General features: G+C 45.3%; 1 protein-coding gene across 1 annotated transcript in view; it reads right to left on the bottom strand.

Moving 5' to 3' along the window:
- prkg1b (protein kinase cGMP-dependent 1b) overlaps positions 1 to 12750 on the bottom strand; it is a 528001-nt gene that overhangs the window by 60057 nt on the left and 455194 nt on the right. The window contains exon 8 of the mRNA XM_060939567.1: positions 6453 to 6518. Within this exon, the coding sequence (XP_060795550.1) occupies positions 6453 to 6518 (66 nt within the window). The remainder of the gene's footprint in view (positions 1 to 6452; positions 6519 to 12750) is intronic.

Raw genomic sequence — 12750 nt, 5'->3', positions numbered from 1 at the left:
AAAAGAGCTTGGGACCAGAGAAGGTGGCGGTGTTTCTGGATATTCTTTATATCTTTATATTCTTTATATATCTGGTTTTAACTTGTATTTGTGGATGCAATAATGAACTGTTTTCACATACGATGGTTTGCTGAAGTGTTCCTGAGCCCATATAGTGATTTCCGCTACAGACACACGTCTGCTTTTAATGCAGTGTTGCCTGAGGGCCTGAAGATCACAGGCATCCAATGTCAGTTTTCAGCCTTGTCTCTTGCATACAGAGATTTCTCCAGATTCTCTGAATCTTTTCATGATATGAAAGGACATGATGATGTTATCTCCAAATTCTTTGCAATTTTACATTGAGGAACATTATTCTTAAATTGTCTTTCACAGAGTGGTGAACCCCTTCCCATCTTTATTTCTGAGTGACTCAGCTTCTCTGGGATTCCCTTTTTATACCCAATCATGTTACTGACCTGTTGCCAATTTTTTTAGCATTACACAACTTTTTCAGTCTTTTGTTGCCCCTGTCCCAACTTTTCTGAAACATCTTGCTGACAAAAAATTCAAAATGAGCATCCATCCATCCATCCATTATCTGTAGCCGCTTATCCTATTCTACAGGGTTGCAGGCAAGCTGGAGCCTATCCCAGCTGACTATGGGCGAGAAGCAGGGTACACTCTGGACAAGTTGCCAGGTTATCGCAGGGCTGACACAGAGACAAACAACCAGGGCTTTGAACCAGAATGTTTTTCCTATTGGTTCGTTCCGAACAGAAACGGAATTTTAACGTTTCCGGTTTTGGGTTCCACCATTAAATAGACGTTCCCGAACCGGTTAGAACAAAAAAATTTTGTTCCCGGAACGGTTAATTACGTTCCCTGTCAGCTGTTTAACAAATGGCTATAAAGTTATGTCTCTGTCTCATCCAGCTTAAGCCAAATGTAGGCTAATTCTATTACAACCTTCATTAAATAAGACAAGAAATAATTCAAAACAATTATTATTTCAAATGTTGGCGATTTGGATTCTCAGTATGTCTTCCCATCTACACAAACAGAAAAAGTGCCAAAAATGAAAGATAATTCGTTTAGTGTGTTACCAAAGGCTAGTCAGGCCCTATAGAGGGCTACCGCATGACGTCACCGCGCTGCGAGATTTTGTTAGGTGCCATATTGGAAGACCAAGTACACATCTATGCAAGTACATACATACATAAAACAAACTACACCTGAAATGTAGCCAGGGCCGGTTCTGCCCTAATCTGGACCCGGGTGCAACATCGCGCAACCCCCCCCCTCCCCCCCCCAAAAAAAAAACACCAGTCTAAATCAGGACAACCATCACATAACTATAACTATAAACATTTTATATCAACTATTTTAACTAAATGGGCTATAATAAATAAGCCTGCAGGCAGCCACGGCGGGCTGCCTCAGAAAAGTAACCATTCAATGACGCAACTGAAAGCCTGCAGCCACGGCGGGCTGCCTCAGAAAAGTAACCATTTGTCCTACCTTAAAACTCGTTTTGCATTTTCTGCCTCCTTTTTTGTATTTTCGACCCTCCGTTTATTTTCTTTCCTTTTCTGAAAACCCGATTTGTGTCCAGACATTTTGTTCTGCTACCAACGAACTAACTCGTCAGGTCTCGTCTCTCGAGCCCGCGATGATTCCCGTGGGAAGGGCAACAACTGATACATTTTTACAAACAGCCAATAGGGAGGTTGCATCGTTGAGGCTCTTCTTTGCTCAGACACTCAGTAATGGAGACGTGATAGCAGTCCACCTTCCCGCTCTCTCCATTCAGTCAGCGAACGTCACACAGGAAGTGAACCCCAGCGGGTCATAGAAACTTGCGCAGGAGAAGAATGGCTTTTTTATTTGTAGGCTACGGAAACTTTGAGGAACAAAATAAAAACCGGTATTAACCGGTTACCATTATTTTTAATAAGCGTTTCTGTTCCGGAACATAAAAAATAATAAAGTTTCTGGTTTCGTTTCTGTTCCATGTGAAATAGAAAAAGTTCCCGGTTTTCGTTTTCGTTCCTTGAACCGGTTCAAAGCCCTGCAAACAACCATTCACACTCACACCTACAGTCAATTTAGAGCCACCAATTAGCCTAACCTGCATGTCTTTGGACTGTGGGGGAAACCGGAGCACGCGGAGGAAACCCACGCTGACACGGGGAGAACATGCAAACTCCACACAGAAAGGCCCTTGCTGGCCGCTGGGCTCGAACCCAGGGCCTTCTTGCTGTGATAGTGCTAACCACTACACCACCGCACTGCTCAAAATGAGCATATATTTTTCAAAAAAAAAAGTTTCTCAGTTTCAACATTTGATATGTTGTCTTTGTACTATTTTCAATGAAATATGGAGTTTCCATGATTTGCAACTCTTCACATTCTGTTTTTATTTATGTTTTACACAGTGTCCCAACTTTTTTGGAATTGGGGTTGTATGCAGCATACATGCCATCAGCGACAAAACAAGTTCATATATTATTAGGCACAGGTCTTTCAGGAAGGTCTCATGCTTTCTAGTCTTTATTCAAAATTATACTTGCAGCACTGTTGAATTCTCAAATGTTGACTGGTCAGAAGAAGTTGATTAACCGACAGCAGTCACTTCAAGGAAAACCATAGGTTTATATTAATACCCTTGTTCTAACATTATACAAGGACTTGGATAAACAGATTATAAAGATGTATAACTGTTAATTGTTTGCTGTGAGGACATGATTGGAAGGAGTCTCCAGTGTTAGGGCTTTCTAGCAGTTAGAGATGAATCTGTAACAAAGTTTTCCAACATGGGTAAGTCTTCAGGACTTTCTTGGGAAGCTCAGGACAAGCCCTTTTTTTTTTGGTCTTATTAACATGAAGACAGAAAAAGTCTGACCAATGATCATAGCTGATATGACACAATCTGTTTCATGGATGTTCGACAGCATTAAATGCAACCATAAATGGACAAAATGTACAGCATGCCATTCTTTAAGAAACAGAATTGTAATCATTGGTATGTTGCTGTGATATAAAATGAAAAAAAAATCAAGAAAATAATTTCTAGTATGGTAAGACCACCCTGTGATTGATTACTTTCCTATAATAGCATCCCGTGCTGTGTTTTATTCCATAGAAGATTGACATGCCTTCTCTCTCTTGAAGGAACATTATGCAGTCAATTAAAGTGCACCATAGCCTGAAGCTAAGTTGAGCGAGTCTATTAGGAAGCCTTGAACCAGTGGCCATGGCAGTCTCTGCATCTAAAAAAGAAATCCTGTGCTGCAGAGTGCCAATACCACACTATAATGACCGCACTGCTGCTAAAGAAGAGCAATGAATGTAATAAATGCTTTCCTTCAAACTGTTTGTGTTTCATAAAAAGACAACATAGGATTTCAATCTTCCCGTTCTTCTATGAAGAATTGAGGTACTGACTGAATAATGGAAGAAAGGTCAACAACATAAGTTTCTTCCTTCAATAAATCCTCAAAACGACAACAAAATGAACCATAATGGTGATTGAAAATGGTTCAACAGATAATCCGTCATTACCCTTTCAGGAGCAGTGAGAGATTACGCACAAGCAAAACCCTGGTGATAAACGGTGCTCATCTGTATGACGAGCTGAAAATGCTCTTCATTTAGTCCCCAGACACCCCAGATCTTAATCCCATTGAGAATCTGTGGTCAATCCTCAAAAAGCGGATGGACAAACAAAAACCCAAAACTCCGAGCACTGATTATGCAAGAATGGGTTGCCATCAGTCAGGATTTGGCCCAGAAGCTGACATCCAGTGTACCTGGGCGAATTGCAGGAGCCTTGAAAAAGAAGGGTCAACACTGTAAATATTGACTCTTTGCATAAACTTGATGTACAGTGGTGCTTGAAAGTTTGTGAACCCTTTAGAATTTTCTATATTTCTGTATAAATATGACCTAAAACATCAGATTTTCACACAAGTCCTAAAAGTAGATAAAGAGAACCCAGTTAAACAAATGAGACAAAAATATTATATTTGGTCATTTATTTATTGAGGAAAATGATCCAATATTACATATCTGTGAGTGGCAAAAGTATGTGAACCTTTGCTTTCAGTATCTGGTGCGACCCCCTTGTGCAGCAATAACTGCAACTAAACATTTGTGGTAACTGTTGATCAGTCCTGCACACCGGCTTGGAGTGATTTTAGCTCATTCCTCTGTACAGAACAGCTTCAACTCTGGGATGTTGGTGGGTTTCCTCACATGAACTGCTCACTTCAGGTCCTTCCACAACATTTCGATTGGATTAAGGTCAGGACTTTGACTTGGCTATTCCAAAACATTAAATTTATTCTTTTTTAACCATTCTTTGGTAGAACGACTTGTGTGCTTAGGGTCGTTGTCTTGCTGCATGACCCACCTTCTCTTGAGATTCAGTTCATGGACAGATGTCCTGACATTTTCCTTTAGAATTCACTGGTATAATTCAGAATTCATTGTTCCATCAATGATGGCAAGCCATCCTGGCCCAGATGCAGCAAAACAGGCCCAAACCATGATACTACCACCACCATGTTTCACACATGGGATAAGGTTCTTATGCTGGAATGCAGTGTTTTCCTTTCTCCAAACATAACATGTCTCATTTAAACCAAAAAGTTCTATTTTGGTCTCATCTGTCCACAAAACATTTTTCCAGTAGCCTTCTGGTTTGTCCACATGATCTTTAGCAAATTGCAGACGAGCAGCAATGTTCTTTTTGGAGAACAGTGGCTTTCTCCTGACAACCCTGCCATGCACACCACTGTTGTTCAGTGTTCTCCTGATGGTGGACTCATGAACATTAACATTAGCCAATGTGAGAGAGGCCTTCAATTGCTTAGAAGTTACCCTGGGGTCCTTTGTGACCTTGCTAACTATTACACGCCTTGCTCTTGGAGTGATCTTTGTTGGTCGACCACTCCTGGGGAGGGTAACAATGGTCTTGAATTCCCTCCATTTGTACACAATCTGTCTGACTGTGGATTAGTGGAGTCCAAACTCTTGAGAGATGGTTTTGTAACCTTTTCCAGCCTGATGAGCATCAACAACGCTTTTTCTGAGGTCCTCAGAAATACATTTTTTTCGTGCCATGATACACTTCCACAAACATGTGTTGTGAAGATCAGACTTTGACAGATGCCTGTTCTTTAAATAAAACAGGGTGCCCACTCACACCTGATTGTCATCCCATTGATTGAAAACACCTGACTCTAATTTCACATTCAAATTAACTGCTAATCCTAGAGGTTCACATACTTTTGCCACTCACAGATATGTAATATTGGATCATTTTCCTCAGTAAATAAATGACAGAGTATAATATTTTTGTCTCATTTGTTTAACTGGGTTCTCTTTATCTACTTTTAGGACTTGTGTGAAAATCTGATGATGTTTTAGGTCATATTTATGTAGAAACATAGAAAATTCTAAAGGGTTCACAAACTTTCAAGCACCACTGTATTTGTCAATAAAAGCCTTTGAAACTTGTGAAATGCTTATAACTATACTTCAGTAGTCCACAGAAACATCTGACAAAAAGAACTAAAAACACTGAAGCAGCAAACTTTGTGAAAACCAAAATTAGTGTCAGTCTCAAAACTTTTGGCCATGACTATAGTTCTTGGGGAGCTCCCCAGTTGGTCGTTCCTCTCAATAAGTTCCGAGAACTGTTTGATCTAAAAGCACCTATTGTACTCTTACTAGGTACTGTGTAGTGATAGTAATTCATCCCAGTAAAATAATATAGGCGTCTCTGAATGTACTGCAAGTCAGGAACATGACACAGGAAGCCCACTGAGCATTCATCTTTGGAGACATGTAATAGTTTTTTAGGAATCAATAAGCTTGTTCAGGCATGTTCCATGAGCACCAGATGTGAGACTTGAACTGAGCTGGCCTGAGAGAGGTGTGACCCTAGTCTGTAATCAGTCCACTGTGGACTTGTACAGACTCAACATCTCTATGACTTTTCACAGTTCTGACATCAGACGAGACGCACAGGCTGATTCCACTCACACTGCATAACCACCTCAAGACTGAAATGCCAACACGGATATACAACGTCCAAAACAAGATAATTTTAAATAGCCAGTGGGAGCACAGTCACTGCTGTTCTCCTGTGGAGCATGCTCTTTGGGGGTGGTGGGATTGTGTATTTTTAGCAGCACACACCTCACACACACCTCAGAGCTCAGTAGAGTCAGACTCAGACACACTGGGGGTTTTGTATCCCTGGAGGTCTAAGACCAGAGAAACATAACGTGTGAGGTATTTCACCAAGAGTGGCCGTTCTCTCACATGCAGCCTTTGGACTTTTGTTCCGTATGGGAATGGAATATATTAATGAAACTTTGTGATGGAATGAAAGACTAAGAAAACCATCATGGCTTTGAGAACACAGACACAAAGATCATGGGAGACAAACAGATGTAACTCACTCTCTGTCGATGACCAGGCAGGTGACAGCATCAGCAGCAATGACATTGGCTGTCCGAATGTCTTCTCTGTGGAAACATAAAATGACAACACATCAGTCACATGCTGTCAAATCTGTTCAACACTCTGGATTAATTTATCAACCAAAGCACCATGTGGATATCACTTCATTAGGGCAGACAGAAAATGTGGTCATGTGATCCTGCCTGGGGGTGGTGTGACTTCAGCTGACAAGCAGGATTCAAAAATTGTATAGCCCAGAGAGAAATTGGTAAACAATATGAAATATATGAAATATAGGTAAATGATGGCAAAATTCATAAAAAAGAGATCTTTAATGAATATAAAATTTGGTTAACAATTCATCCAGAAATGAATTTATATGAAATTCATTAAATCAAATAATAAAATAATGGTAATTGATAAATTACTATCTTTTACATCCTAAATATATTTAACAGTTATTCTATGAAATCGAGTCTTACATGAGCTGATAGTTGACGAGGTGCATAATGCTGAGTCGGCTATAAATCATGTATGATGAGATTGAGTGGAATAACTTTTTTTCTATCCATATTCACTGGATTTTGAGAAATGGAGCATTTTTATTTTTGCAAATTCGATAAATTAAAAACTTTATAAAAAACGTCAGACAAAATCATTCCCGCTTGGAATGTAAACAAACCAGCGAAATGACAGTAACAATTTGTGAAAAATGCGATAATAATAATAATTCTTGAAAAATAAATAAAGATACATTCTTACCATCAAATACTTTCATTCCATATTTTGTTGCTTTTTTGTATTTTTTTTTTGGGGGGGGGGGGGGGGTTCTTCTTCTTCTTTAGGGTTTTTTGGCAGTTGGCAAACCAACATAAAGGTGCATTACCACCACCGACTGGGCTGGAGTATGGAACAGGAGATATTGGGGGGGAAAAAAACAAAACACAATATTCTTTTCACTATTTCTGTTTCTTTTAAATACTTAACATTTTTGGGGGGTTTTGTTTTTGAGTAGAGTTGGTTCAGCAACACGCTCTGCCATTTTCTTCTTCTTCTTCTTTAGTTTTTTTTTTTGATGGTTGGCAAACCAACCTAAAGGTGCATTGCTGCCACCAACTGGGCTGAAGTGCAGAACAGGCGATATTGGGGGTTTAAAATAACAAAAACAAAAAATCAACACTATATTCTTTTCACTATTTCTGTTTGTCTTAAGTACTTAATAACAATTTTTTGGGGTTTTGTTTTTGAGTAGAGCTTTTATTTCATCCTCGGTTGGTTCAGCAACATGCTCTGCCATTTTGTTTTTCTCTACTCATGATATATGAGCTGATATCCTAGTAGTAGAGTAGCCAATCAGAGTGCACGACTGCTCATATCCAGTGAATGTGGATAAAATAATTATTAATATACAGTATCAGACAAAAGTTTGGACACACCTTCTAATTCAATGGTGTTTATTTTTATTAATTAAAAGACACTTCATGTCTTAAAGTAATGATGGATGTCTGTGGCAGCGGGGGCATGGTCAAGCGTCGGTCTGTGAATGGAGGGCAGAGTCAGGGAATGTAAGTGGCAGAATCACTGCACCTGATGGGAAGTAACCTGTGTTTGTGTGTCTTCCCCAGTGACTGCGCCCTATGAGAGAGAGAGCAGAGGAAGGGAGCTCTCCCCAACCTGGACACTTGTGTGCGTGCGTGTGTGTGTGGGGGTGAGCGAAGTAAGACGCTGAAAAGCGCAAATAAAAGTATTTTGTGAGAACTCAGTTCTGGCCTGCCGTGCTTCTGTGCTCCACCCACCTTTAACTATTTCTACAGTGGTGCCAAAACCCAGGACGGAGTACAGAACAGAACAGCCTCATGGAGTCCTCCCCCTTCAAGGATCTGGTCCATGCCCTCACCATGGCCCAACAGAGCCAGCACCAGGCACCGGTCACCCTCCGGAAGGAGCAGGAACAACGGTTCGAAGCCCTGGTGCTGGCGCAGCAGGAAGATCGCCAGGCGTTCCGGCACCTGCTCGCGTCGGTGGGGTCCACCATCACCACTGCCGCAGACCCTCCCCACCTCACCCTAACGAAGATGGGTCTGTAGGATGACCCCGAAGCCTTCCTTGCTCTTTTTGAGCAGGCAGCAGAGGCGTGGGGTTGGCCGGTGGAACAGCATGCGGCATGCCTCCTCCCCCTGCTAATGGGCGAGGTGTAGCTGGCAGCGCTACAGCTTCCCGCCGACAGCCGGCTAGTCTATGCCGACCTCCACAGGGCTGTCCTCCAACGCGTGGGGTGCACCCCGGAGCAGCAACGGCAGCGCTTCCGCGCACTGCGCCTGGAGGAGGTCGGCTGGCCATTTGTGTTTGGCCAGCAACTCCGGGACGCCTGCCGGCGGTGGCTGAGGGCCGACAACCGCGACGCCAAGGGAATCATTGATCTGGTGGCGCTGGAACAATTCATCGCCCGACTTCTGGAAGGAACAGCGGAGTGGGTCCAGTGCCATTGCCTGGCGTCACTGGATCAGGCCATCGTGCTGGCAGAGGACCATATGGTGGCTGTTCCGATGGCAGGACAGCGTGTCTCCTCTTCTCCCCTCTTTTCTCTCTCTCTCCTTCTGTTCCTCGTCCTCGCCCCATTCCCCCACCATGGAGGTGGGGGCCGGCTCCACCCCAGCCGGCCTGCCACACAGGCGGTGCCCTACCATTTCCTACTTCCATGTCTGTGTCTTCCCCCCTCAGGTGAGTGAGCTCCGGAACACCGGTGCAGAGGGAGAGCCTGGGCTGGTATGCTGGTGCTGCGGGAAGCTGGGGCACCTCCAGCATCAGTGCTCAGCGATGGAGGTGGGCACGGTGGTCCGGATCCCTGACGTGCCAGGGACCGCCCTTGATCGGGCCAGAGCGTATCGCATACCAGTGAGTATCCAAGGGGATACGTATCAGGCTTTGGTGGACTCCGGCTGTAATCAGACCTCAATCCACCAAAGCCTGGTGCAAGACGAGGCATTGGGGAGAGCACAATTGGTGAAGGTGTTGTGTGTGCATGGGGATGTTCACAACTACCCTTTAGTGTCGGTCAACATTCTATTTCGAGGGGAGAAATTTAGAGTAAAGGCGGTTAATCCTCGCCTTACCCACTCGATAATTTTGGGGACTGATTGGCCGGGATTTAGGGAATTAATGGCACATTTAGTGAAGAGTGGGGCCTGCCATAATTTAGCAGGGGGAGGTCCCGGTGTGGCATTGGCGGGAGCAGCTGTCACAGAGCCGTCTACATCATCACCGTGTCAGAGTGAGGAGCAGCAGGCTCCTCCTCCCTCTTTCGGGGAATCCCTCGCAGATTTCCCATTGGAGCAGTCGCGAGACGAAACTCTGCGGCATGCGTTTGACCAAGTGAGAGTAATCAATGGTCAAACACTCCAGCCAAACGCCACCCCGTCCTTCCCCTATTTCTCAATTATTAAGGATAGGTTATACCGAGTGACACAGGACACTCAGACTAAGGAACCGATAACACAGCTTTTAATCCCAAAGAGCTGCCGGGAATTTATATTCCAGGCGGCTCACATTAATCCCATGGCCGGACACTTGGGGCAGGATAAGACACTAGCCCGAATAATGACCCGGTTCTTTTGGCCAGGGATTCGCGGCAATGTCTGTAGGTGGTGTACGGCCTGCCGCAAATGCCAGTTAGTAAATCCCGCGGCCATTCCAAAAGCGCCTTTGTGCCCTCTGCCATTAATCGAGACCCCGTTCGAAAGAATTGGGATGGATCTCGTCGGGCCATTAGATCGGTCAACATGAGGATATTGCTTTATTTTAGTTCTGGTGGACTATGCAACGCAATATCCAGAAGCAGTGCCTCTTCGCAATATCTCAGCACGTAGTATTGCAGAAGCACTCTTCTGTGTCATCTCCTGAGTCAGAATCCCCAAAGAGATTCTGACTGATCAAGGCACTATGTTTATGTCACGCACACTGCGCAAACTGTATTGGTTACTGGGAATTAAGCCTATCCACACCAGCGTTTATCACCCACAAATGGATGGCTTAGTCAAATGGTTCAATCGCACCCTTAAGAACATAATTTGGAAATTTGTAAGCGAGGACGCATGCAACTGGGATAAATGGCTCAAGCACCTGTTATTCGCAGTGCGAGAGGTCCCACAAGCCTCCACAGGGTTCTTCCCGTTCAAATTATTATACGGGCGTAAGCTGCATGGCATTCTAGATGTGCTGTGTGAAAATTGGGAGGAGGGACCTTCAACAAGTCTCATCTCATCTCATGATCTGTAGCCGCTTTATCCTGTTCTACAGGGTCGCAGGCAAGCTGGAGCCTATCCCAGCTGACTACGGGCGAAAGGCGGGGTACACCCTGGACAAGTCGCCAGGTCATCACAGGGCTGACACATAGACACAGACAACCATTCACACTCACATTCACACCTACGGTCAATTTAGAGTCACCAGTTAACCTAACCTGCATGTCTTTGGACTGTGGGGGAAACCGGAGCACCCGGAGGAAACCCACGCGGACACGGGGAGAACATGCAAACTCCGCACAGAAAGGCCCTCGCCGGCCACGGGGCTTGAATCCAGGACCTTCTTGCTGTGAGGCGACAGCGCTAACAACTACACCACCGTGCCGCCCACCTTCAACAAGTATTGAATTTAATTTTTACGTTATCGACCTGCGCGCCAAACTCCACACACTCACGCACCTAATCCAGGAGAATTTGCGGCAGGCCCAAGAATGTCAAGTCCATCTGTACGACAGGGGCACACACCTTAGGGAATTCACACCGGGAGATAAAGTACTTGTGTTGCTGCCCACGTCGAGCTCCAAATTGATCGCCAGGTGGCAAGGACCCTTTGAGGTCACACGGCGAGTCAGGGACATCGACTATGAGGTGAGGCGAATGGACAGGGGTGGGGCGTTACAGATTTACCACCTCAATCTGTTAAAACTTTGGAACGAGGAGGTCCCCGTGGCGTTGGTGTCGGTGGTTCCAGAGAAGGCGGAGCTGGGGCTGGAGGTTCAAAAAGGAAGATCAACATCGCCCACTGCTCTGGTCCCCTGTGGAGACCACCTCTCCCCGACCCAACTCACAGAGGTCGCCCAGTTGCAGACAGAATTTTCTGACGTGTTCTCACCCCTGCCTGGCCGCACCCACCTCATAGAACACCACATTGAGATGCCCCCAGGGGTAGTAGTGCACAGCCGCCCTTACAGACTGCCCAAACACAAAAAAAAAGGTGGTTCGGGAAGAACTCGAGGCCATGCTCGAAATGGGCATCGTCGAGGAATCCCACAGTGACTGGAGCAGCCTGGTGGTCTTGGTTCCCAAGGCCGACGGGTCGGTCCGGTTTTGTGTGGACTATGGAAAAGTCAATGCAGTGTCTAAATTCGATGTGTACCCAATGCCTCGTATTGACAAGTTGCTCGATCGACTAGGCACAGCTCATTTTTATTCGACACTGGATTTGACAAAGGGACATTGGCAGATCTCCTTGACTCTGCTATCCCGAGAGAAAACTGCCTTTTCCATGCCATTTGGCTTACACCAGTTCGTCACACTTCCTTTTGGGCTGTTTGGGGTGCCTGCTATGTTCCAGTGGCTTATGGATAGGGTCCTCCGCCCCCACGCTACCTACACAGCCGCATACTTGGGTAACATCATTATTTATAGTAACGACTGGCCGTGGCACTTAGAACACCTAAGGGCCATCCTTAGGTGGCTGAGGCAAGCGGGTCTCACAGCCAACCCGAAGAAGTGTGCGATTGGGTGGGTGGAAGTACGGTATCTGGGCTTCCACTTGAGCAATGGGCAGGTGCGTCCCCAAATCAATAAGACAGCAGCGATTGCGGCCTGCCCGAGGCCCAAGACCAAAAAGGGGGTGAGACAGTTCCTGGGGCTGGCTGGCTACTATCGTAGGTTTATACCTAATTGTTCGGACGTCACCAGCCCGCTGACTGATCTCACTAAAAAGGGGGCACCAGATCCGGTCCAGTGGACGGAGCAATGCCAGAGGGCTTTCTCTGAGGTAAAGGCTGCACTGTGTGGGGGGCCACTGTTACACTCCCCTGACTTTTCTCTCCCCTTTGTTTTGCAGATGGACGCATCGGACAGAGGGCTGGGGGCTGTTCTGTCCCAGGAGGTGGAGGGGAAGGACCGCCCAGTGCTGTACATCAGCCTAAAGCTGTTGGTGCATGAGGGCAGGTACAGCACAATAGAAAAGGAATGCCTTGCAATCAAGTGGGCGGTCCTCGCCCTCCACTACTACCTGCTGGGGTGCCCTTTCACCCTCTGCTTGGAC

This window comes from Neoarius graeffei, chromosome 14 (assembly GCF_027579695.1).
Source record: "Neoarius graeffei isolate fNeoGra1 chromosome 14, fNeoGra1.pri, whole genome shotgun sequence".
NCBI classification, from domain to species: Eukaryota; Metazoa; Chordata; class Actinopteri; order Siluriformes; family Ariidae; genus Neoarius; species Neoarius graeffei.
Note: the sequence above shows the minus strand (reverse complement) of the source record. Positions and strands in the feature narration are given on the sequence as shown.